Source organism: Ramularia collo-cygni (assembly GCF_900074925.1).
Source record: "Ramularia collo-cygni strain URUG2 genome assembly, contig: RCC_scaffold16, whole genome shotgun sequence".
NCBI classification, from domain to species: domain Eukaryota; kingdom Fungi; phylum Ascomycota; class Dothideomycetes; order Mycosphaerellales; family Mycosphaerellaceae; genus Ramularia; species Ramularia collo-cygni.
In genome coordinates, this window is record NW_019716270.1 from 193,347 (window position 1) to 216,290 (window position 22,944).

A 22,944-nucleotide genomic window follows, 5' to 3' on the forward strand; every position below is an offset into this window, starting at 1 on the left:
GTTCGAATCTGCAGGTCAAGCTCAACGTTAGGGTTTCTGCAAGGATTCTCACGTCCGTACCAAGCCATCACAGCCATGTTCCCAGAAAACTCTCCACCTATTCCGCCGTTGTGTACCAAGGTACGTTCGCCGAATTTTACTGAAAAAACCCCCATTCACACACTGGTTGGGAAACAACAACTTTCCACAACCAACAAACACATGTGGCGAAGTTGAGATTCCCATTAATTCCATCCATCCATCCATCTCCTGACTGTCCCCCCCAACTTCGCCCGCCGGAAGTTTCACATTCATTCACTCGTTCATTCATTCATTCATTTATTTCATCGTATCACAGCATGTCACGACTTGTATTATTCTTCACTTTGATATCCTCTCTCCTCGTACACAACTGCGCGATAGCTGGACTCCTACCGCCCAAGCCGGAGAGCAACGATGGTGGTGGTGAAGATATAGCAGGTCATATCTCTGCTCGCCAATTCTTCGGCAATGGATTTAATAATAACAACAATAATAACAACAATGGGAATAATGCAAAGGAGGTCATGGATGGGCTGCACGCTCAATATGCCAGTAGAACGAGAGAGTTGATTGCAAGGAGTGGAGGGGCTTGTACTGCGGAGAATATTTCTGTGAGGAAAGAGTGGTGAGTACCTACCTATCCATCCATCCATCCAGCATAAGGGATTTTGGGGAAAGTAGTCTTTTTATACTGATTTGGTGGTGGTGTTGTAGGGGAAATATGTCGGCGCAAGAAAGAACGGCATTCATCTCGGCGCTTAAATGCATGAATACAGCACCTAGTAGATCACCCCGGGGACTCGACAATAATGCTCGGAATAGATGGTGAGTGATACAAGCACGTCAAGAAGTAGGAGAAGAACATCCACTAATGAAGAGCTATGTATCCACAGGGACGACTTCACCATAGCCCACAACATCAACACCCCCACAATCCACTGGTCAGGCCTCCTAATGCCCTGGCACAGACACTACCTCTCCGTCCTCGAAACGACCCTCCGMACAGAATGCAACTACGCCGGCTCCCTCCCATACTGGGACTACGCCAAATACCTCTCCCTCCCCCTATCCTCCAACCCCCTCTTCGACGGCTCCGCAACCTCTCTAGGCAGCACAGGCCACGGCCCAGGAAACTGCATAACAGACGGCCCCCTCACAGATTTCGTCGTCAACATGCCACCCCCCGACCCCTCCTCCTCCGCAAGGCAAAAAAACCCCCGATGTATAAAACGCAACCTCTCCCCAAACTCCGTTTTAGCACAATATGTTTCTTACGAACGCATGACTTCTGTGATAAGAGATTCAGAGGATATTGTGGCTTTTCATCAAGGATTAGAGGGGCCTGATGGGTTGCATCCACAACCGCATACGTGGGTCGGGGGTTTGCAGAATAATATCTATTTGGCTGCGCAGGATCCTTGGTTTTTTTTACATCATGCTATGATTGATCGCGTTTGGGTTATGTGGCAGATGGGGGATTGGGAGGGGAGGAAGGGGGCGTTGGATGCTGGGAGTTGGTTTGTTGATCGGGAGAGGTTGGAGTGTGAGTTTTTGTTCTTCTCCTTATTCATATTCATGCAGTTTTTTGGGAGATGATGGTGTTGTTTGGGGTTTTGGCTGACACTTGAGGGAAATAGTTGGTGCTTTACCCCCTGCTACGCTGGATACGACGTTGTATCTCTCGCCCATTTTTCAAAATGTTACTATTAGGGAGGCGATGAATCCTACGGGTGGAGCGCTTTGTTATATGTATGATTGATTGATTGAGGGATGATGTATACGGGTCGGGTTAGGAAGAGGAAGAGGAAGAGGAAGAAGAGGAAAAGAAAGAGGAAGAAGAGGAGGAAGAGGAGGAAGAGGAGGAGGAGGATGAGGAGGAGGATGAGGAGGAGGAGGATGAGGAGGAGGATGAGGAGGAGGATGAGGAGGAGGAAGAGGAACAGTTGAACTGATCTTATTCCTGTTCATGCATATACGTTGCACGCATACTACTGTCAAATCTCTCTAGATAATGAGACAAACCTTTTCTGTTGGACGGTTTCTTCGTGGAAGGAGTCTGTCCAGGGACGGTTTCTTCAGTAGCTGGGGAAAGGTAAGCAAGAATGATTGTTGCAATATTGGCATACGCCTCAGTATTGATGATCAAGGTATTTTCTGCGGACTTGCACATGAAAAAATAATATCACAAAAGAGAGGAAAGCTCCTCATCTGGTTTGCCGAGGTCAATCACATACGTACCTTACAGTGTAGGACCGGGCCGAGATCAATTGTGCTTCACTTCACGCTCATCTAAACCCAAACACCAACCAACCAGAGATATTTATTACTATCAAACTTAGAGTTCATCACAATGGCGTCCAAGTCGAATTCGACTTCTACTGGCCATGTTGTAGAATTCCACTACGATGTCAGTCAAATTGATCCTTTACATCATTCACATCAAACCGACTAACAGCCATAACTTWTAGATATCCTGTCCATTTGCATACATAGCATCCACCAAGTACGTAACAAACCCCAATCAACTCATCATATCCTTCTCATTCCTCACACAACCACTCTCTCTCTCTTCTAGAATCCAATCCCTAGCAACCCGAACCTCAGCAACAATAATCTACCGCCCCGTCCTCCTAGGAGCAATCTACCGCGCAACATCCGCCCCTCAAGGAGCAGCAGGTTCCGCCTCAGACATCTACAACCCCACGAAAAAAACACTCACCTCTCAAGCCTTCACCCGCACAATCCTCCGCCATGGAATCCCCTACAAAGACCCGCCTCAACATCCCATGAAAACAACCGCCGCTCTACGTCTCCTCTACTACATCTCCGAATCCGACCGTCCAGCTCTAACAGCAGCTTTATTCCGTGCTTACTGGGTAGAGGGAAAAAATATCACCCTGAAAAGTACCTTGAAAGAAGCAATCCAAGAATCCCACCTCTCGAATTCCAAAGAAATCCTGCAAGCCCTCGAAGATAATTCTTTCCAAGGTCCTAAACAACACCACCTCCTCGAGAAAGCCACCCAAGAAGCCATACAAAGAGGCACCCCCGGCGTACCAGCCTTCTACCTCCCCTCCGAAACATGGACCACCCACACCGGGAACCTTCGCAAAGGCCGATTATACTGGGGCCAAGACCGCCTCCATTTCGTAGAAGCAACCCTCCAATCCCTAAACCAAAACCACCCCTCCCTCTCCCCCGCAATCCCCCAAAAACTCCTCCATCTCCTCCCCCGCGTCCTCTCCCCCAGCAAATCAAAAATCCCCCCAAAAACCCACATAACCCTCGAATTCTACCACGACTTCTCCTCTCCCTGGTCCTATCTAGCCTGGACTCAACTTCCCCGTCTCCTCTCCCACTTCGGCCCCTCAAATTTAACAATCGTCCTCAAACCTTTTGTTCTAGGGATTTTATTTCGAGAAATCGGCGCGCCGGATACGCCGACTTCGGTCATGTCGAGGCAGAAACGAGAGTATATGAGATTGGATCATGGGGATTGGGTGAGATTTTGGAATGCCGTTAATTTGCAAGAAGGAGGGAAAAGGGAGGAGAGTCAAGTGGAGTTTTTTTGGGCGGAGGAATTTCCTATTCGAACGGTGGATTTATTGAGGGTTGCGATTGTTGAGGAGGGGGTTGTTGATTTACTTTGTGAGTTCCTCCTCTTCCTTTCTTTCGTCTCTTTCCCATTTTCACCCCCCCTTCTCCCTCTTACATTTGACAATTTTTGTGTTGCTTGATACTAACAATGATGCCAACCAAGACCGAGCATGCTGGTCCCAAAACCTAAAAATCTCCTCCCAAGAAWTCCTCCTCCAAGTCCTAAATTCCGCAGGCTACGACGCCAAAACCCTCCTTGAAAAATCACAAACCCCAGAAATCAAAGCAAAACTCCGCGCAAACACGCTCGAAGCCCAAAAATTGGGGATTTGTGGAGCACCGACTTATCGAATTTTACGCAAAACCTTGGGAAGTGAGGGTGAGGAGGAGGAGTGGAAGCAAGTGGGGGGATTGGTATGGGGACAAGATGAGATTTCTGTTGTGGAGGATTTGATTGCTGGGTGGGATGGGGAGGGGCTTGCTAGGGTTTGGGGGGAGGAAGAGGAGGGGAGGGGGAGGAGAGGGGAGGGGAGTAGACTTTAGAAATTTTGATCATGTATGTATGTATGTATGGTGCTTGCTGTCGATGGTGGGAACCTTAGTTTCTTCTTCTCCTTCCTCACTCAGAGACTCTCAACCGATGAGCAATATACTCAGTGATCAGCACTAGTAGGTACTGTAGGTAAGGTACTGTAGCAAAGCTGACATGAAACAGAACAAACAAAGCTATGTACTCGGGGAGGAAAACTCAATCGAATGAGGCAGGCAAGGTAAGCGAGTGAGAAATCGATCGGTCGTTCCTTCCTGCCATGTTATACATACATTGTGAATCATTCAAGGAAAGAGCACCAACCAACCATGACATGGTAATTGGAAGTGCAGACAGACATGCATATTCATCTACAAAGGCACGAAGAGAGTCATGTATTTTCCGTCCTTACTCAGCTGTGACCTGACCTCACATCCCCTGGATCATGGATGTATGTCGTCACGAACATGTAGACTCGACTCTCCTGTTCTTTCGTTGAAGCGAGCGACACAATCAAGAACTTCATGAGTCGCTCCAGGTGGAGAGAATTCTCAATCGAAAGCAAGGTCGTCGTTGCTTTTGCTGCAGGATCGGAGGATGCATGAACGAGTAGGAGAATACGCCATGATTCATTCGATTAGGAGAAGGGAAGGAGAACTGCTCTTCTTCGTTCTCACCTTCTCACTTTTCATCTTCTGATCTACTCATCTGTGCAGGTGGAAATTGATTGATTGGATTTGGGTTTTTTAGTCAGAGTCCGTCCATACACAACCCGCCAATAGTACAAATCACAATCAAGTCAGAATATTTGCTCGCGTTTCCTGTTATTTCTATGCATCGTCGTGGAGTCGGTATCGTCAGAGTTGGTTGGGTGGTGGCACATCATAGAGCTTGGAGGTCATGGCGCGGATAGGAAATGGCTGGTGGAGGAGAGGGTACCTGCATCCGACAAGCTCTAGTCGCTCGGATTGGCCACCTAGATGTCATGTTAGTACTCGACGCATTGATACTAGTTGTCGATGTGGACTCACCCTCAATATTCTCCTCGAGTAGTCTTGATTGTCGGCAAGACTGCCGACGCTGTCTCGTCGGCCGGCTTCGGGATCCAGTCGTGCGTCGCTCATGCCGCTGTAGCCGGTGGCGGGAGGTTTTCGCTCGTCGCCGCCGCGCATAAAGTCGTTGACTTGAGTGCGCTGCTTGAAATCCTCCTCGGCCGCGATTCTTCTCTTGCGGCGCAGGAAGAAGTAGACGCCTCCAATAATGGCCGCAATGGCAACCACGCCAACAACCACACCGGCGGCGATACCTGCAGTGTTGCCGCCGCCACCACCTCCTCCCGAGCTCGGGCTTCCGCTACCGGTGGCCTCGGCCGCAGCTGTTGCAGGTACCGTCACGACGACAGTCCTCCCCGCGTCTGTGCTGGTGACGACCGAGTTGGTGGTTTTGGATCCGGGGGATGGTGTTGCTTTTGCTGATGGTGATGCTGAAGATGATGAATCTGAGCCCGAGCCTGAGCCTGAGCCTGAGCCTGAGCCTCCGAAGTTGGTCACGCCGCTGTCTGTAGTGTAGACCGACCAAAGACCGTTTCCTCCACCTGTCCACCAGTTAGTTCCCACAATGTATTCACACATGACTCCCACACGCATCAACACGTACAAATATCCGAAGGGAATCCCGTGCAAGAAGTATCACACTCTGATTTGTCCACCTTGTCGTCCAGCGCTGGCAGCTGATCTCCACACCAACACGCATCGCCCTCGCTCATGGCGTAGACCTTGGAGCCGGAGCATTGACCACCGCAGTAGCCCGAAGACTGGTAGGGCCATGTGCCATCGCTGGTGAGAGGAGTCGAGGACTTGTAGCATCCTTCATATGATACSACGGCTCTGCGAACGGGCTCGACGGGTCCATCGGCGGGCGGCGCGGCGTGGACGACGGCGGAGAGGAGGGAGAGGAGGGCAAACATTCGGGCCGCGCGGAAAGACAAAGTCGACGGCATGGTGGCCTGAGCCAAGATTAAGGCGTAGAAGGGGGCCTGACGAAGGAAGTGACACTGTTGGTGGGGAAAGGCGCGAGTTAGTGGTGTCGGACAAAGGGAGGGTGCATCAATGGCATGTCGTGGTGTGGGTGATTGAGGAAAATGTGCAGGTGCAGTTGCAGGGATAAAGCGAGAGTGAAGGCGGCGAGTTGAGCGAGCGAGCAGCGGAGCGAAGCGAGGATGACGGGAGGGAAATTTGCGGTCGACGAACCTTTGTCTACGGCCAGCCGCAGGAAACAGCAAAGGAGAGACTCGCACGCGCTGCGAAGTGGACAATACCAGGCACAATGGGCCTCTCAATCATGCACCCACGCGCTAGATATGATGTGATGTGTGTGTTGTTGAGGTCGGGAAATTAGGGCGGACGAGGAGGAGTCGGGCGTGTCGAAGTCGGTCAGATGCTKCTGGCTGCGGGCGGGATGGCCGCTCTGCACTGCTCGGTGGGTGAATGGGATGTGTGAAGGTGCGCGTCGTCGTCGTCGTCGTCGGCGGCGGCGGTCGGGTGACTGGGGCTGGAATGCCGCAGGGTTGGTCGCACAGCACAGCACCCGCGCACAAAACGAGTGTGGGAGGAAGGGCACGGCAAGGTGAGGTCGTCAACGGGTGGATGTATGGTAATGAATGATGATGAAGAAGAGCGCAGACACACGCGCACACGATGGACAAGACGAGGCAGACAAGACAGAACTAGTGAGAGAGTGGATTGGTGTGGTGTGCTGGTGGACGACGGTCGACTTGCTCCCCCGGGCGGGTCAGTGTGTTGCGAGACGGGAGACAAGCAGAGTTAGTTGGCGGCGGGTGCACAGACGCATCCTCACTCATCAAAGCGAGAAAAAAGCCAGCCCATCCCATCCTCAACCGGCCAAGGAGCCGCAACTCTTTGCACAGTACCTGCAGGGCCCGTGCATCGCGCGAGAGTTAGGAGGCGACTTAGGAGGCGAGTGGTGATTGGATGCGCGTCACGCCGTCGGGCTAGGCGCAGGACTCCTTGGCCCTGAAACGCGTGTCGTCCACGATTCCTGCATTCTTTCCCATCGCGCGACCATTTGCGTTGTTTGGTCCGTTGCGGAGGGAAGAGTGGATGGGGGAGATGCATCACAGTGCCCAAGGTACCATCTGTTCCATCCCCCTCCCAATTCTGTCTCAATTCAGTCATGTCTGTGGGGGGAAATGGGGATGAGGGTCTCGGCGAAGCACACTTCCTCCATGAATCGTCCGGCGGTCGGCATTCGGGGTGCCCCCAAGCCGTGTCATGAGATTGATGTGTAATATCAACAGCCTGTCCTGTCCTGTCCCAAACGGGCGGCCCTGTTCGGCTCGCAAACACTAAATCTGTGCAAGCGACGGGAGCCCGTTGGAAACAATAATAATAACCCAACGTCCGCATCTCCAACCATCACCTTCCTATCCCTAACTTACCCACAGTCTCCTCCACAATAATCACAGACGTACTCTACCTCAGTATAGACGGAAACGAAACGTTGAAATGCAGGAGTATCGCCGGCCAGAGTCCAGTTCCTCTCTTGCAGCGGCGCGTTTCGCATTTCCCGTCTCCCATCGGATGCAAGCTCTAGGTCCCGCCAAGCCGCCCAGCTTCGTCAGTCAGCGCTTGCCTCGCGTTTCATCGGCAGCGGCAGCGCGCGCGCGAACACGAATGCATGACAGCATGCAAGATGGAATCTTTTGTTCCCTCGCTCCTTCCATTTGAGTATTGAGGTGTACCGTACATGCAGAATGGCGGGCAACACGATGCGACCGACCTAATGCAAAACATCAAGCGATTCGTGCCTGCTCGACCAACTGGAATTCAGCTGTCGAATCGTACACGATTACGTGCAGTTATGTATACCAAGTACGAGGTACTCCGTACTCCTTCGTTCCTTGCAGGAGGTAGGTAGGTAGGTACATAGTTACAACACCTCCCCACATGCTGCGGTTGAGAGGAYGGGAGAGCTGCACTTTTCTCCTCCTCCTCCCAGAGCTTGCATAAGGTTTCCAAAGCTACCTTACCTCTCAACTTCCAGGCAGCAGCAGCGTGGCCCGCCCAACAAGTAGGTACTCAACCACCATTCAACAACATACATCCCAAGAATTACCATCTGGCATGGCATGTCATGTGGGAAGATTTTTGCACGTGTTGTAGGATTCAATCTCACGGTGAATCCATGGCCCGATCCTATGTTGTTTTTAGCTTGCTCTCTCTCTCACACACAGACATGTGATATAATAAGCCAGAACTAGAAGTCACATCCCTTTACTACTATACATACCTACACACCTTCCTGCAGTCCACCTGCCCACCACATACCTTACAGCCTGCCTAACGTTTCCCTGCAGAAAACCTTCAAAGAGCCAAAACCATCAATGATCAAAAAAAATTAAGGCTTCCACCCGAATCTTCCAGTCCATCCCCGGGCATGCAACCCCATAGATCCATTCCAATGGTACCTACACCAATATATTCCATCCAGTCCCGTCTCCCGTCCTTTTCTCTCCTCTTTCCCAAACCGGAAACTACAACTCAGTGCTAGAACTATGGAAGTAGGGAAGAAGTGGCGTTTCCCTCCCTCCAGAGCCTAGACTCCAGACATGCATAACCTACCTACCTACCTACCTACCTACCTACCTACCTACCTACATACCTACATACCTACCTACAGAGCAGTGGAATTCCATCCATACATTCATACACATAGAGCTGTTCATTTCATCACAAAGAGCACAGGAGCGAGCAATGTCTTCTTTGAGATATATGAAGCTCAGATATCGCGCTATCTGAGACGTCGAAAACAGACACAAATGGGCGGGTTTTCCCCCATCATCAGTCAATTTCTACATCAACCTTTCCTTTCCCTTTTTTTCCATCCATGCATCCTCATCAACAATCATCATCATCATTTTCATGATTTCCATCATTTCCACACCTCATCACTTCCACACCGAACATCCATGCATACCCATCGATCGGCCGACGATGAATCTAGAATCCGAACTTGGACTTCAAAACTACAACACAATCCCACAAAGTCAGCAAAAGCATCATCAACATCATCACACATGGACGACAAGAAATAGAGAGGGCAAAACTTACTAGAACCCGCAGCATTCCTCTTCTGCCTCCCCACAAATTTATTAACATCCTCCAACCAATTACTACTATTCTGCTCCAAATTCTCCATGTTATCCCCCACAATCCCCAACTTCTCCGTCCGCTCCGCCAATTGTCGTTGCATATATCCCCAATATCCCTCCTCGTCCCCTGTTGCAGTAGAAGTAGAAGCACCAGATCGCGCAGTTTGACGTCTCTGTTCCTCCTCCGATCGAGCCTGCGCCACCATTCGTTTACTCGGAGGTCGATCCGTCCCACCAATCAGAATATCCATATCCAAAGGCGTGATGTGTTGGGTGCCTGTCAACCATTGCACGTTGGAAATCGTGGGACGGGGGGGAATTAATCGTTCAGGACTGAAGAGACGGTCTTGACGACGATGTGAAGATTCTCCCGTTCCCCAGATTGTCAAGAGAGCGATTTCGCTGGGTCCTGTAAAGGCGAGAATGTTTCCAGTGGGAGTGATGGCCGCGCTGCCGAGACGTCGGATGTCAAGGCCTGAGCCGCTGTTGTTGATGTCGAGGAGGTCGATGGTGGCGATTTCCCGAAGTTGGGGGAGGGAGAATGCGCGGGCTTTTCCATCCCCAAACAAGCCGAGGAGGGCGTAGCCTTGGTCTTGATAGCGGACTACACCCGCGCAGTCGCAGAAGTAACTGTCAAAGGTCTTGTGTGCGCCTTTGGAGGTTGCGGGACGGAAGAGCGAGATGTTTGTTGGAGTGACGACTAGTAACGCCCCGTTGACTTTCAGGCCCGTTCGTAAGTTGCCCATGGCGTGTTGGGAAGCCGTCGCGGGCTTTCCAYTGTCGGCTGACATGGGCGCAATGTACATCACTCGACTGCTATCCAACGCAACATGGCCGGCGAATTGAGTCGTGTAGCGGCCGCTTGGGTCGGGGATGATCTTGAAGGTTGCTAGGTTTCCTTGATTGGTGCCTACATGTAGGAGGATGGAGCTGTAGTCGTCTCCTTCCAGCGACATGATGCTGAATTCCACCTCTGTTCCCCATTCGGGCTTGCCATCACTGGAGCTACTGGCCCGACGACGGAGACTGCTGGTTTTGYGACCCTTGGCAAAGTCCTGTACGGAAGTGTTGAGGATGATGGCAGGGCCTCTCAAATCGATCAACACAACGCTGCCACCTTCGAATGCTGCAGCGGCAAAGCCAATCTCGCTCATACATACCGCAGTGRCGGGGCCGTCCTGTTGATCCAGTAGTGTAAAAGGACAGAGACCTTCCGAGAGGGAGGGCTCGATGCGATCGGTGATGCTTGTAAGCGCTTTGGGTTGATTTTGCTTCACAGTACTTGACTCTCGGCCGGGAGTGCGATTAGTACTCCATCTGAATATCACCACCTCGCCGCTGCGCATCCCAACTGCTAGTTCACCGCTGGGTCCTGCGAACGAAACGGCTGTTACGGCGATATTGTCCCATCGGCCGACGGCACGAGCAATGTCCACTTGTAGCACCTTTTCATTTTCAATCTCATCGCCATGACCGGGGTCCCAAAGTCGGACGGTCCCATCGGCATGAACGGTGTGGAGGATGCTTCGACTCTCGTGCCGTCTCAAATGGCTGGGCATTTCGCTACCGCCTTGGAGGATTGGTGGACCCTGTTGCCGGCGTTCTTGCAGACCCATCCACTTCTCACGCTGMACCTGCGTGGTGCCGAGGGATTGAATGAATGGGTGCACAAAGGTGAGAGAAACGTGTAATTGATTGGTCGGGCTAATGGGCATGCCGGAAGGGAATGAGAGTGATAGCATCTCCCCCGAGGAGAGGAGAGCAATGACGGCAATGGGATCGTGCGCGCCAGCAAAGTGGGGCGATGTTCGAGGGATGAGACAGTAGTCGACCACTTCTGCACCTGGAGGCGTAGGGAGGACTCGCTGCCGCTTTGGAGCATCAAAGTACGCGGCCAAAGTCTCCCATGCAGACGTCGCGTATACTGGCGTCCTGCCCATTTCAAACAGCGTGAGACCTTTGGTGGGAGACTGCGTGGATTGGCCTCCTGCGATGAGGATGGCGGTATCTTCTGGGTCCTGGGCATTGGGACACCAGGACATTTTAAATAATGGCTCTTTGACAGCAAATGTTCCCGGGCTCGCTCCAATGCTACCAGCCACTGCTCCCGGCGTGGCAATGTTCGTTTCTGTGAGAGTCCTGGCCATGAGCATTCTGCCGTCCTTGATAGTATCCCAAAACACAATCGAGCTGTCTTCGTGTCCTGTCATGATAAAGGTTCCCGTAGGATGCCAGACGGCTTGGGTGAGCTTCGGTCGTCGGATGATGTTCGTCGAGGTTGGGTCCCCATCGCCTCCGGGCGCTCCCCGCGGCACTTCATATTGGAAGAACTTCAAAGCTTTGTTGAGTTTGAAGCTGTAGATGACCGCTCCATGCGTATATCCAATCAACAGAGTTCCGATATCCCTGGGGTGGAATTGCAACGATACAATCGCTACAGTTCGAGCTCTCGGTTCCACTTCCTGCCAGAGATTGGGAATGCGAAATGGAGCGACACTCTCCCGGTCCATGTCGAATGCGAGGATGTCGCCCGTCTGCATTCCCAGCAAGGCATAGTCCAGCATGGGATCACTACAGAGGACAGTCACTACACCGGGGGGTGAGTGGGAAGTGATCAACCTCTTCAGTTCAATGCTGTACATTGACACATCGTGCTTCGAGTCCAAGCAGATCAACTTCTCGGCACAGAATTGCAATGTATGAGGGCTTGCTCCGCGTGCAGCGATTGGCAAGATTGCCTGTATGCGACCCTTTCCAAACAGATAGATCTGACCCGGTCCGAATTGGGAGGATTTGGTCCCGACGGCAAGGAGAGATTGAACGGGATCATACGCCATGCATGAGACTTGGGAGTTGACTCCATATCGAGCCAGGTCATCAATGGCGAATTGGTCGGCATGTAGTCCGGCGCTGAGATCATTTTGTATGCCCGCTTGCTTTCCTCGCAGGAGATGGGCCATGTCGGAGCTGTGAGATGGAAATCCGAGCTTACCTTGCCATACGAAAGATGACAGACCAGATCAGACCAGACAAGCTGTGGATGTGGAAGTGGATGTTATGAACCTGATTGTTCCATGTATCGCACATGCCAAGCGGCAGAYGTTTGTTGCTGTCGTCAGCAGGCCTGGCTGGCTTGGAGCAGGTGTGGGTCCCGTCGTTTTGTTTCGTTTCGGATGCGTCGCATGTCGTCGCCACTACTTTTGCACGCCACTCTCCCTCGACGCGAGGTAGGCGCGTAAAGTCGCGATGGATGGCGCAAATCCAACGCTGCTCATCTCTTCATCAACATCGGCAAAAACATACAAAGAGTCCTCCAGTCTCGACGGATAATTGGCCACCTTGTCGTAGAGATCCATCAAGACTCACTTTACTCCAAAACCATGGCGACCGTTTCCCTCCTCAATGTGACGGTGCGAAATAACCCCGCGGCCTTCAACTCGCCCTACGAGTTCGAAATCACCTTTGAATGTCTGGAACCGCTTCAAAAGGATCTGGAGTGGAAGCTTACCTATGTCGGATCCGCCACATCGTAAGTCTCAATATTATCATCCCTCGACTCTCCGCCGCATGTCAACATTCGAGCGTGGGATAATGACTTCGAGAGGAAATCCAGCTAATCTAGATGTTTTCCACAGCTCCGAACACGACCAAGAGCTCGACTCGCTACTGGTGGGCCCAATCCCCGTCGGCGTGAACAAATTCATCTTCGAGGCCGATCCGCCCAACACTGCACGCATCCCCGGTACCGACATTCTCGGCGTCACCGTCATTCTGCTCTCTTGCTCCTACGATGAGCGTGAGTTCGTCCGCGTTGGCTATTACGTCAACAACGAGTATGTGGATCCTTCCATGAACGAAGAGCCCCCGGCGAAGCCCGAAATGGACAAGATCCGTCGCAATATCCTGGCCGATAAGCCCAGGGTCACACGCTTCCAGATCAAGTGGGATTCCGAGGAAAGTGCACCCAGTGAATTCCCTCCGGAACAGCCCGATGTAGATGCTCAGGAGGATGACGGCGCCACCTATGGTGCCGAAGAAGAAGACGAAGAGGAAGGGGCGGTCGAGGTGGAGGAGGGAGCAGCAGTGGCAGCGAAAGCAGAGGGAGAGGATGTGGATATGGAAGGTGCCGACAATAGCAACACAAACAACACCAAGGACGAGGGCGAAGAGTCCGACGCCGGAAGCGAAGATCTCGAAGCCGAGAGCGAAGATGAGGATGAGGAAGATCTGGAGGAGGAGGAAGCAGAGGGAGACGACATGGAGATGGATGAGCCCGTCCAACAGCAACCGCAAGAGCAGCAGCAGCAGCRAGCACCCGATGTGATGGTTCGCTAGGACAGGAAAGTTGGATCACAGACCCTCTCCAAGCTGTATGCAGTTTGAATCGTATCAAGCGGCTTGTTGTATGCATCAGAATGTGGGCAATGATGGAGATGAATGTTGGTTGTCATGTCAATGTTGAGCATTTTACGTATACCCTTATGATGACCTTTGGACGTGAGCAGCGTCTTGAACTTGACATCTCTTCTACGTTGTACTGTTCAATTATGATGAATCGCCTACCCCGAGCGTCCAAGGGATGAAGAAGTTGAGGATTGCCGTCCTATCTAGAGCAGTAACCTAGACATGTTGTGCGTTTTGCGATGACGACAACACCCCCAAGAAGACGATTCTCGAAAAAGAGATTCACCTGTCTGCAAGACTGCTTTGATAAATGTTAACAAGCACTGTTGTCGATTCACTAGGTACATGCAACCTTCAATTTCGGAGAATAAATGACTAAGCATTGAGAAAAAGATGTCCAACTTCAGCTTCAACGTCACAATCCAAGAATGGCAACAACGTCAACAACAAGCATGGAAACCGAAAACCCGAAGAAGCGAAAGTTCGAGCACAAACCAAACAAAAACAATGCCCTCGCAGTGAAGAAGATCAAATTACTGGAGAATCGCAAGCAGCTTCCAATCTGGAGCCAAGCCAAAAAGATCCGCGCTGCCCTCCGAGAGAACAACGTACTGGTACTATCCGGAGAAACAGGTTCTGGAAAGTCTACCCAAGTTCCTCAATTCCTACTCGAATCACCATGGTGTCTCGGCAAGATCGCTGTCACGCAACCGCGTAGGGTGGCTGCTATAACACTGGCCAGGCGTGTCGCCGAGGAAATGGGGTCTCCTCTAGGATCAGCAAGTCCGGCGAGCAAAGTCGGGTACAGTGTTCGTTTTGACGACAATACGAGCGCTGGAACGAAGATCAAGTACTTGACCGAAGGTATGCTTTTGCAGGAAATGCTACGGGATTCGAGTATGAAGCAGTATAGCTGCATCATCGTGGATGAAGTGCACGAACGGAGTGTGGATGTCGATTTGCTTTTGGGATTTCTCAAGGGCCTCCTCAACGATGAAAGGAGGGTTGATAATCCGCTGAAAGTTGTCATCATGAGTGCGACAGCGGATGTGGAGAGCATTTCCACCTTCTTCCAAGACACGGCAAAGGTGGCGCAGTGTCATGTGGAAGGACGACAGTACCCTGTCAAACTGGATTACCTCAGTGAGCCTGCCAAGGACGTTTTCGACGATGCTCTCCAGCGCATCTTCAAAATTCACTGCAAGGAGCCCATGCCTGGTGATATCTTGGTATTCCTCGAAGGACAGGAGCCAATCAACAGCTTGAAGAAGCAGGTAGAAGAGTTTGCGGAAAATCTGACCACGGACTTTCCAAAGATGCTTGTYCTGCCACTATACGCAGCGTTGAATCAAGTAGACCAGCAGCGCATCTTCGAGCGAGCGCCACCCAACACGAGGAAAGTCATTTTATCTACGAACATCGCCGAAACTTCCGTGACAGTCCCTGGCGTCAAATTTGTCATAGACACTGGTAGAGTGAAGATCAAGGAGTTTCGCAATCGCCTCGGGCTGGATTCGCTTCTCGTCAAGCCCATTTCAAAGTCTTCGGCGGATCAACGAAAAGGTCGTGCGGGCAGAGAGCAGGCTGGACAGTGCTTCCGATTATTCACAGAGCAGGGCTATGAGGGACTGGAGAAGGATATGAAGCCGGAGATATTACGCTGTGATCTCAGTAGCGCACTGCTGAAGATGAAAGCAAGAGGTGTCGAGGACGTGCGCAGCTTTCCCTTGCTCACGCCTCCGGCTGACGAAGCCATTGACAAGTCTTTGAGACAGCTATGCAGACTTGGCCTGTTGAATGAGAGTGACGGAAGCATCACCGAGATTGGACACAAAGCCGCACGTCTACCACTTACGCCCTCACTCGCACGAGTCCTCCTGGAAGCCGCTCGACCGGACAGAGACTGTCTGCTAGAAGTCATTGACATCGTAGCGTGTCTCAGCGAAGAAAACATCTTCATCCACGTCGACACAGAAGAAGCTCGCGAAAAAGCCCAAGAAGCTCGCTCACAACTCCACCGTCGACAAGGAGACCATCTCACCCTCCTAGCCACCGTGCAAGCCTACGCCGCAGAAACCTCGGATCGCAAACGCTGGGCATACGACCACATGGTCTCTCACCGCGCCATGCGAAGCGTCATGGACGTGCGAAAGCAACTCACCGCCCAATGCAAACACTTACTCGCCAAACCCACGGTGCGGTTAGCAGCCGATGAAGCAACTCAGGAGAATATTCTGAAATGTTTCCTGCGCGTCTCATATCCGAGTCGTATCGCTCGTCTGTGTCCGGATAAAAGTTATAAAACTTTTGACGGGAATCATACGCTGGCTATTTTTCCGAGTAGTGTGTTGCTTGGCAGGAAAGTCGAGGCGGTTTTGTACAATGAGTTTGTTTATACTAATAAAACTTATGCTAGAGGCGTTAGTGCTTTTCAGCTTAAGTGGTTGGAGGAGATTATTTGAATAGGACGGCGGGATTTTTCAAGGCTCATGGAAACATGGAATCGCCGCTTCTGCTTGGAGTATTGAATCGATGGAAATTTCTCGTGGATAGGGAGGTAGGTATAAATATAACAAGCAGCTGTTCTATGGAGAGTCTAATAAGGAGGATCGAAGAGGGCGCCCTACACTTCCCAGTGTCAAGAAATCTTCCCTACTTAAATCATTGGGAAATTCCCGTTTTGCTGAATCCTTCCCACGGAAATTGTGGAAAGACGTCGAGCACAGCAGAAAGTCCCTCGTCAAGCTTCAACACCAATTCGAATGCTCTTCCGCTGGGCCATCATTCGATACTGCCAAGTTCGGATGATAGCACGATGTAGTACCAGTCCCTGAGAGGAGGCTGATTTCAGGGTACAGGACGCCATGGTTTCAGAAGATCCATACCCTAACATCAGGGATGTAAGCCTGGCCGTCGAAGTAGCAGTAGTCCGGGAAAAGAAAATCTGTGGCGCGATGAGGATGATATGCATACATGGAAGGGATGTGGTAGTCATCAGTCGATACCTGCACCATTGAGTAGAATTTTAGCCGCTCCACGAGATTCGAGTTCGTACACGTCCTGAACACCACCAGGCGTGATGTACAGCGTTTGGTCCAGTTTTTGATCACCAATCTTCCATCTCCAGTCTGCTCCGCCGGAGGAATGATTACACTCGCTTGATATGCTGCAATGATCCACTGACTGTATTTGAGCATTCTGGTGTGAGTCGGGCAAAAGTTTATGGTGTGTTCAACAGGTCTTACCAGTGTACTATATTGAACCATCATGGCTTGGGTGGACCGCTGGAGGTTGCTTCTCGGATCTTTCAGGCCTTGTTAGCCAAGAGTTCGGACGCTGTGAGCAGTGGAACAACGAGAGAGAGAAAGAGCTGGTCAGGATTAGATTTATCCCAGTGTGACGCCTCCAACGAAGACACGATATTTCCATGTTTATTTGAGTTGGTGAGAGAAGATGTTTGACATTCGGAAGTCGCAATACGTCCATGTACCACCGATTTGATAGCCAAAATTCCATCCCCACTCGGTTTTCCAAGTCTTCCAAATCACGATCCTACTCCTCCCCCTCCACCCTCTCTGCGTCCCTCATAGGACAATCAACACTTGTCCTTCTTTCCAAAGACGTTGTAGGTAACCTCTCGAACGCCATTGGAGGCCTTGTCAATCGTGAAGGCGGGACTGTAGTAGCCACTACCATCGAGAGGCTTGATCTTCGTGTTCTTGTAAACAAGATCTTTGAGAAGATCAAGGAAAATATCTTTCTCGGCTCTGAAAGCATCAAAATTGTTAGTACACACATCAACATCAAAAAATGATACTGGAGATCCTGCTTACTGGGTTAAAGGAGGTGGGCTACTCTTGCCGATAATACAACCATCAATGTCGCCAATTCCCGAGCTTCCGGTGCATCCATCGCCTTGGGCCGTGGGAAGGCAGTCGATGCAGCAGGCACCGCCGTTAACGCGACGCTGTAGGATGGCATCGACGTCCCAGATCCAGGCCTGGTCGAGGGTCGCTGCGTTGGACGCGGAGCCACCGGCGTTGTAGCAAAGGGAATAGATGCGGCCGTCCTTTGTGACGGTCTGCGCTTTGTTGTAGGGGGCGCCTCGACTGCCTGTAAGACAGGTCGGGTCCCTAGCCTGGACTGAAATCGCCAGGAGGGCCACTCCGATGAGGGTTTTGATGACGGCYATTGTTCGATGCTGTATTCTGAGGTGTGGAAGTGTTTTCTTGTTGTGGGTGATGATGTTGGTGTGGTTTGGATTGATTCTCAAGGGCATGGAAACGCTGCATACTTGTAGATAACCATCAGAGCAATGGTGGGCCGCATCTATCGTCGAGTTCATGTTTATGACATTGGCCTCTCAACTCATCCCTTCAATGATCCTCGATTGCCATCCCAAAAAGGCAGGGCATGTGGAAAGCCCTGGACTTGGCAGCACTATGAACTGCATGGTGCGGGCAGGATTAGGGATCAAAATCTTGTTCTGATATCAACGAGGCGTAGGCACCGTCTGTGTTTGGTCGCGGCTCGACTGGAGGACGAGACTGGAGGACGAGACTGGAGATAAGCCAACAAATAGCGCATGGAATTAGCAGCTCTCAGACGGAGGTGATCCTGCCGGACAATTTACATCCTTCCGAAGTCAAGCATCGATGAGGCACTCGCTGCGCACCTGGACCAAGTTCTAGAAGATACTCACCCTCCCGCGACCTGGTAGCTCGACAGACTTGGCCAACGTGAGGGAGCATGCAAAGCATCTGTGAAGTCATTCGCTCCAGGCGCTAATTCCTTCGCGCTAGCGAGGCAACGATTCCTTCGTGCTAATATGGCACAACTGTCCTTCATCTCACGGCAGGGCTTGAGTGCGGCCATCCTTGGTGAGCGGCAGCATCCGAGATGGCTGAGATGGCCTCCCATCTGTATGTACACGATGGTGTCTCGAAGATCCACCACCACGTTGCTGGAAGCCTAGATCCACCGGCTTCCAAGACAGAACATGRGATGAACATTGGACCGCTTTATTCGGTCCAGGCACATAAAATGAGAGGAAGACTTGCCTGCCAGCATTGTCCTCATCAACGTATGCGGCTGCTGCTGCAACGGTGCAGAGAAAGTGTCAGGTGGAACTGGGCGGAAGCACAGACTTGCATTCTGGCCATTGTGGCTTGTTAAGACTTGGTCGAAGCGTGTGTAGATAGAAGGATGTACCTGCTACGGATCAGTAGCCGTCTTGAGGCATCATGCTATTGACAGTTAGTAGGGGAAAGAAGACTAACATCATAGCATGGAAGTTCGTCTGGAGAWATGTGTCGGCTACGGTGCGCTTTTACGGAGATCTCTGCAACAAAACTTTGAAGTAATAGCGCAATACTAGCAGCAGGGGGTATAGTAACCTCGGCAATAATTAATAAACTCCGTATAATAATAATTAAGTAGCGTGATCGAATGTGCGCATAAGACTAGTATATAATTGCCTTATATTAATCTTTTCTTAAGTAATTACCGCGTAATATAGTAAGGCATTAAAAATAATAGTAAGGTAGTTATAGCATTACTTTTAGGAGTAATGCTATTTATACAGGTGATTAATAGTAGGCGCGACGCTTTACTATATTTACTTACCTATATATAGTCGACTCTTATCGCTTCCTAATATCTACTTTTACATCTCCTACTACTTCTACTACTAAATATCTACCTTCCTCCTCCTTCCTTCCCTACTACCCCGTATAATTAGTAATAACCGCGTTACTACCTAGATGCGTAGACCTTTACGAGTATTAGCGTGTCGCCGTCCCCCCGACCGACTTAGATAACCTAGATAATATCGGCGACTACGCGTATCTTAAACTAAATAAGGATAGGGTAGGAGTTAAAAATAAAACTCTTTAGTAACCGCGCTAACCCGTATAAATAGCTTAAGGAGGCTAGCTTTACTCTTAGCGCGGATTAGACGTACATAATAGGTTTTAAGGCAAAGTAATATATCTCCTACTACGATAGTCTATTTAAATAGATCTTTAATATTCGGGATCGCCCTAATTACATTAACGCCTTCCTAGTTACGAGCCGGTTCGTATAATCTATTTAAGAAATTATAGGAGTAGAGATATACTAATAATGTCGTAGTAGCAAAATTAAGGCGAAGGGAGATAAGTATAAGGATTACGAGCAAAAAATTAATAAGAACGATAATACGGGCTTACTACCTAGCTTAGGACTATTCGTAGTATGTTTTTCTAGCTAGTACAAATGTTTTTAATACTAACGGGAAAAGGAATACGTCGTCTAGGAGGGATTTCTTAACTCTACCTACGCTAGCTATATCTAGAGGGGTTGTAAAAATACCTACTAGTAGAGCGATACGTTTATAAAGGAGAGAGAGACCTATAAGGGACCTAGCTAGTATAAAGGCGATTTATATAAAGCGTAGGATAGTATAATACGAACTCGTTCGTATTATAAGGATTAGTCGATAGGGCTAAGGCTAGGCTAGGATAAGAAGAGAACTACTTAGGATAAGAGGTCTAAGTCTCGGTCTCGGAGTAGATCGAAGGAAGGAAGGAAGTAAGCTTTAGGTAGTATAATTTCTTTTACGAGTTTCTATTTAGAAATCCTAAATATCCTTAGGATATTTAGGATATTTTAGCTCCTACCTATATAGGTAAGTATTTCTTATCTCTACTTTATTCTCCTATTCTATTTAATATTTACTTTTAATATATTATACGGCCTCTATTACCTCTTAGAAACGGAGAAGGACGCTTAATCGTATATAGTTTGTTATATGTTATATTATATGTTTAGCTTTTAGTTACGGCAAAGTAAGTAATTACGTACGTAGAAGTATAAGCAAATAACTACGCGCGCGGTCTATTAATAGTTTGTATAGGTAATTAATAGCAGGCGCGACGCTTTACTATATTTACTTACCTACTCGTAGTCGACTCTTATTACTTCTATTCTATTAATATTAACTACAACTATAATACCTACTACTACTATAACTTAATATCTACCCTCCTCCTCCTTCCTCCCTTTATATCCCGTATAATTAGTACTCGCTACGACGATGCCGCCTAAACCCCTATTTAACCTACTCTTACTCGATAGTAGTCCTACTAGTAGTATAAGAACTCTCGATGCTCGGAAAAATAAGGTAAAAAGCTACGGTAATAAATAAATGGTTTTAGCTATAGTGCTAACCCGTATAAATAGCTTAAGGAGGCTAGCTTTACTCTAAATAAGGAGCAGACTAAGCTAATAGAAGATAAGGCTAGCTATTAATTCCCTACTCGGCTTACGACATTCGATCCGGCGACTTAGATTTATAATCGTTATAGCTATATTAACGCTATATTAATTTAGAGCCGGTTCGTATAATCTATCTAGGAAATCGTAGGAGTATAACCGCTAATAATATAATAGCGGTATAATATATCCGGATAAGCGGGGCGTAGATAGTAATAGTAAGGAGATAGATCGAGATAAGTAGTATTAGCGGTGTTAGGATTAGCCTCGACACTTTATAGTATACTATCCTAGCCCGTACAATTATATTAAAAGCTAACGGGAAAAGTCGTGCGTAGTCTTAAAGAAGAGCTTCTATAATATCTATAGTAACTATAAGTTCTAAGATAAGGCGTATAGCTTCGACGTCCGCGACTACTAGGATAATAGAAATAGCGATCTAGTAGCTCCCGTAGAGCGTATAATTCGGCAGACGAGGTCCGGGCGTTTAGCACCCTATAAGCGTATAGAAATAGTTAAGTATAAGTAAGGTAGAGAGATTATCGGGCAAAGTAGAGAGATCGTCGGGCAAGTAGGAGTTATTAGGGAAGTAGGAGTAATTTAGTAGAGGAGGCCTACTTTTATACGGGGTGTTCTAGGCGTAAGAAGTTTTATTTAGAGCGTAAGTATAGTCTAGGAGTATAAGAGACTACTTTATATATTTTTATAACTTGCGACTTATCTTGCTACTTATCTCGGCATCTATTATTATCTTTTGCATATTTAACACGCCCGTACAACTATATTCTATTAATAATATATACTTATTCTATCGTACCTACTTTTGTTAAAAATTATACTACCCTAACCCGAACCCTTCCTCTAAAATTTCTAACCGAGGCTTCCCTTACTACCTATTCTATTTATCGTTTTTCCTATTAACGTTCTCCTACATTATACGCGCGGTATTTAAAATAGGCCGCTTACCTATAGTTCCCCTCGACCTATATCCTAAGCTCGTAGAGCTCTAGAATAATAGCGTAAGTATTGCCGATATCTAAGCCTACCTAAGTTCCTAAGGCCTTACGGCCTCTAAACGTACTATCCGTATAATTATCGTAAATAACGGCGGCGAGCCTCGATAGGCGTTAAAGAGCGATACCTATAATAATCCGTACCTCCGAATATAAATCGCTAAACTCTTCTACCTCGAAAAGCTACCTAACGTATATATTATAGAGACGTTAAAGGACGAGGGCTTTACGATAAAGCCGGATACCTTTATACGGCTAAGGAGGAGTATCGGAATAAAGCTACAACTACGGGAAGTAGAGTTTTATAAGCGCGAAGAAGAGTATAAAAAGATAGTAAGGAAGGAAATCGATCGTTTACGTCTTAGGTTATATAGTATAAATTTGCTTTAAATATACTTCCGTATAACGGATAGAACGAGGCTCGCTCTCGGAAGGTAAGTGCATATATGCCCTTTACGAGGAAAGGGGTTTCTACCTAGTACTAAAATAGTATACCTTTATAGGAAGCGACTCTACGAGATAGCTCGCGAGGTATATCCTACTAGTCCGTATAATAKGGCCTCGAAGTTCGTACGGCGCCGCGAAAAGTATATTACCCCTAGTCCGGATATAGTCTAGAGTATAGATGCATATTATAAGCTTAAGGACTACGGCTTCTAAATCTACGCGGCGATAGATGTAGATACGCGATACGTTTTATATACGTACCTTAGTCTATCCGCCCGTATAATAGTTTCCGTACTATTAGGCTTTATAAAGGCTGCTAAGGAATATAAGCGAGTCCCCCGTATTATCCGTATAGATAAGGGAAAGGAAACCCTTCTTCTTACGTAGACTTAGTATTAACACGTAAGGATCGTTCGCGGGTATAAAACACGTTTTCGCCGCTACTTTGTATTTAGAACTAGTACGACTAATGTTCGTATTAAGTCGTAGTAGGGCTAGTTAACGAGAGG

At 49.0% G+C, this 22,944-nt stretch overlaps 7 protein-coding genes; 4 read left to right on the forward strand and 3 right to left on the reverse strand.

The window, feature by feature from the left end:
* Positions 1-742: 742 nt before the first annotated feature.
* RCC_08965 (uncharacterized protein) lies at positions 743-1,780 on the forward strand (the record flags this gene model as incomplete). XM_023774210.1 has 3 exons in its annotated part: positions 743-846; positions 915-1,564; positions 1,659-1,780. 3 exons carry the CDS (start codon positions 743-745, stop codon positions 1,778-1,780), a joined length of 876 nt encoding a protein of 291 aa, XP_023629978.1.
* A 591-nt stretch (positions 1,781-2,371) lies between these two features.
* Positions 2,372-4,161, forward strand: RCC_08966 (uncharacterized protein; the record flags this gene model as incomplete). XM_023774211.1 has 4 exons in its annotated part: positions 2,372-2,428; positions 2,490-2,524; positions 2,597-3,669; positions 3,782-4,161. 4 exons carry the CDS (start codon positions 2,372-2,374, stop codon positions 4,159-4,161), a joined length of 1,545 nt encoding a protein of 514 aa, XP_023629979.1.
* Positions 4,162-5,102: 941 nt separating this feature from the next.
* On the reverse strand, positions 5,103-6,146 carry RCC_08967 (uncharacterized protein; the record flags this gene model as incomplete). XM_023774212.1 has 3 exons in its annotated part: positions 5,103-5,123; positions 5,179-5,741; positions 5,804-6,146. 3 exons carry the CDS (start codon positions 6,144-6,146, stop codon positions 5,103-5,105), a joined length of 927 nt encoding a protein of 308 aa, XP_023629980.1.
* A 3,019-nt stretch (positions 6,147-9,165) lies between these two features.
* On the reverse strand, positions 9,166-12,277 carry RCC_08968 (related to SRO77-polarized exocytosis by regulating SNARE function; the record flags this gene model as incomplete). XM_023774213.1 has 2 exons in its annotated part: positions 9,166-9,191; positions 9,277-12,277. The coding sequence occupies 2 exons, from the start codon at positions 12,275-12,277 to the stop codon at positions 9,166-9,168; spliced, it is 3,027 nt and encodes a 1,008-aa protein (XP_023629981.1).
* Positions 12,278-12,697: 420 nt separating this feature from the next.
* Positions 12,698-13,652, forward strand: RCC_08969 (related to Histone chaperone ASF1; the record flags this gene model as incomplete). XM_023774214.1 has 2 exons in its annotated part: positions 12,698-12,846; positions 12,953-13,652. 2 exons carry the CDS (start codon positions 12,698-12,700, stop codon positions 13,650-13,652), a joined length of 849 nt encoding a protein of 282 aa, XP_023629982.1.
* Positions 13,653-14,149: 497 nt separating this feature from the next.
* On the forward strand, positions 14,150-16,183 carry RCC_08970 (related to ATP-dependent RNA helicase (Hrh1); the record flags this gene model as incomplete). Its single annotated transcript, XM_023774215.1, has 1 exon — positions 14,150-16,183. The coding sequence occupies one exon, from the start codon at positions 14,150-14,152 to the stop codon at positions 16,181-16,183; it is 2,034 nt and encodes a 677-aa protein (XP_023629983.1).
* Positions 16,184-17,316: 1,133 nt separating this feature from the next.
* Positions 17,317-18,000, reverse strand: RCC_08971 (uncharacterized protein; the record flags this gene model as incomplete). XM_023774216.1 has 2 exons in its annotated part: positions 17,317-17,488; positions 17,555-18,000. The coding sequence occupies 2 exons, from the start codon at positions 17,998-18,000 to the stop codon at positions 17,317-17,319; spliced, it is 618 nt and encodes a 205-aa protein (XP_023629984.1).
* Positions 18,001-22,944: the final 4,944 nt, after the last annotated feature.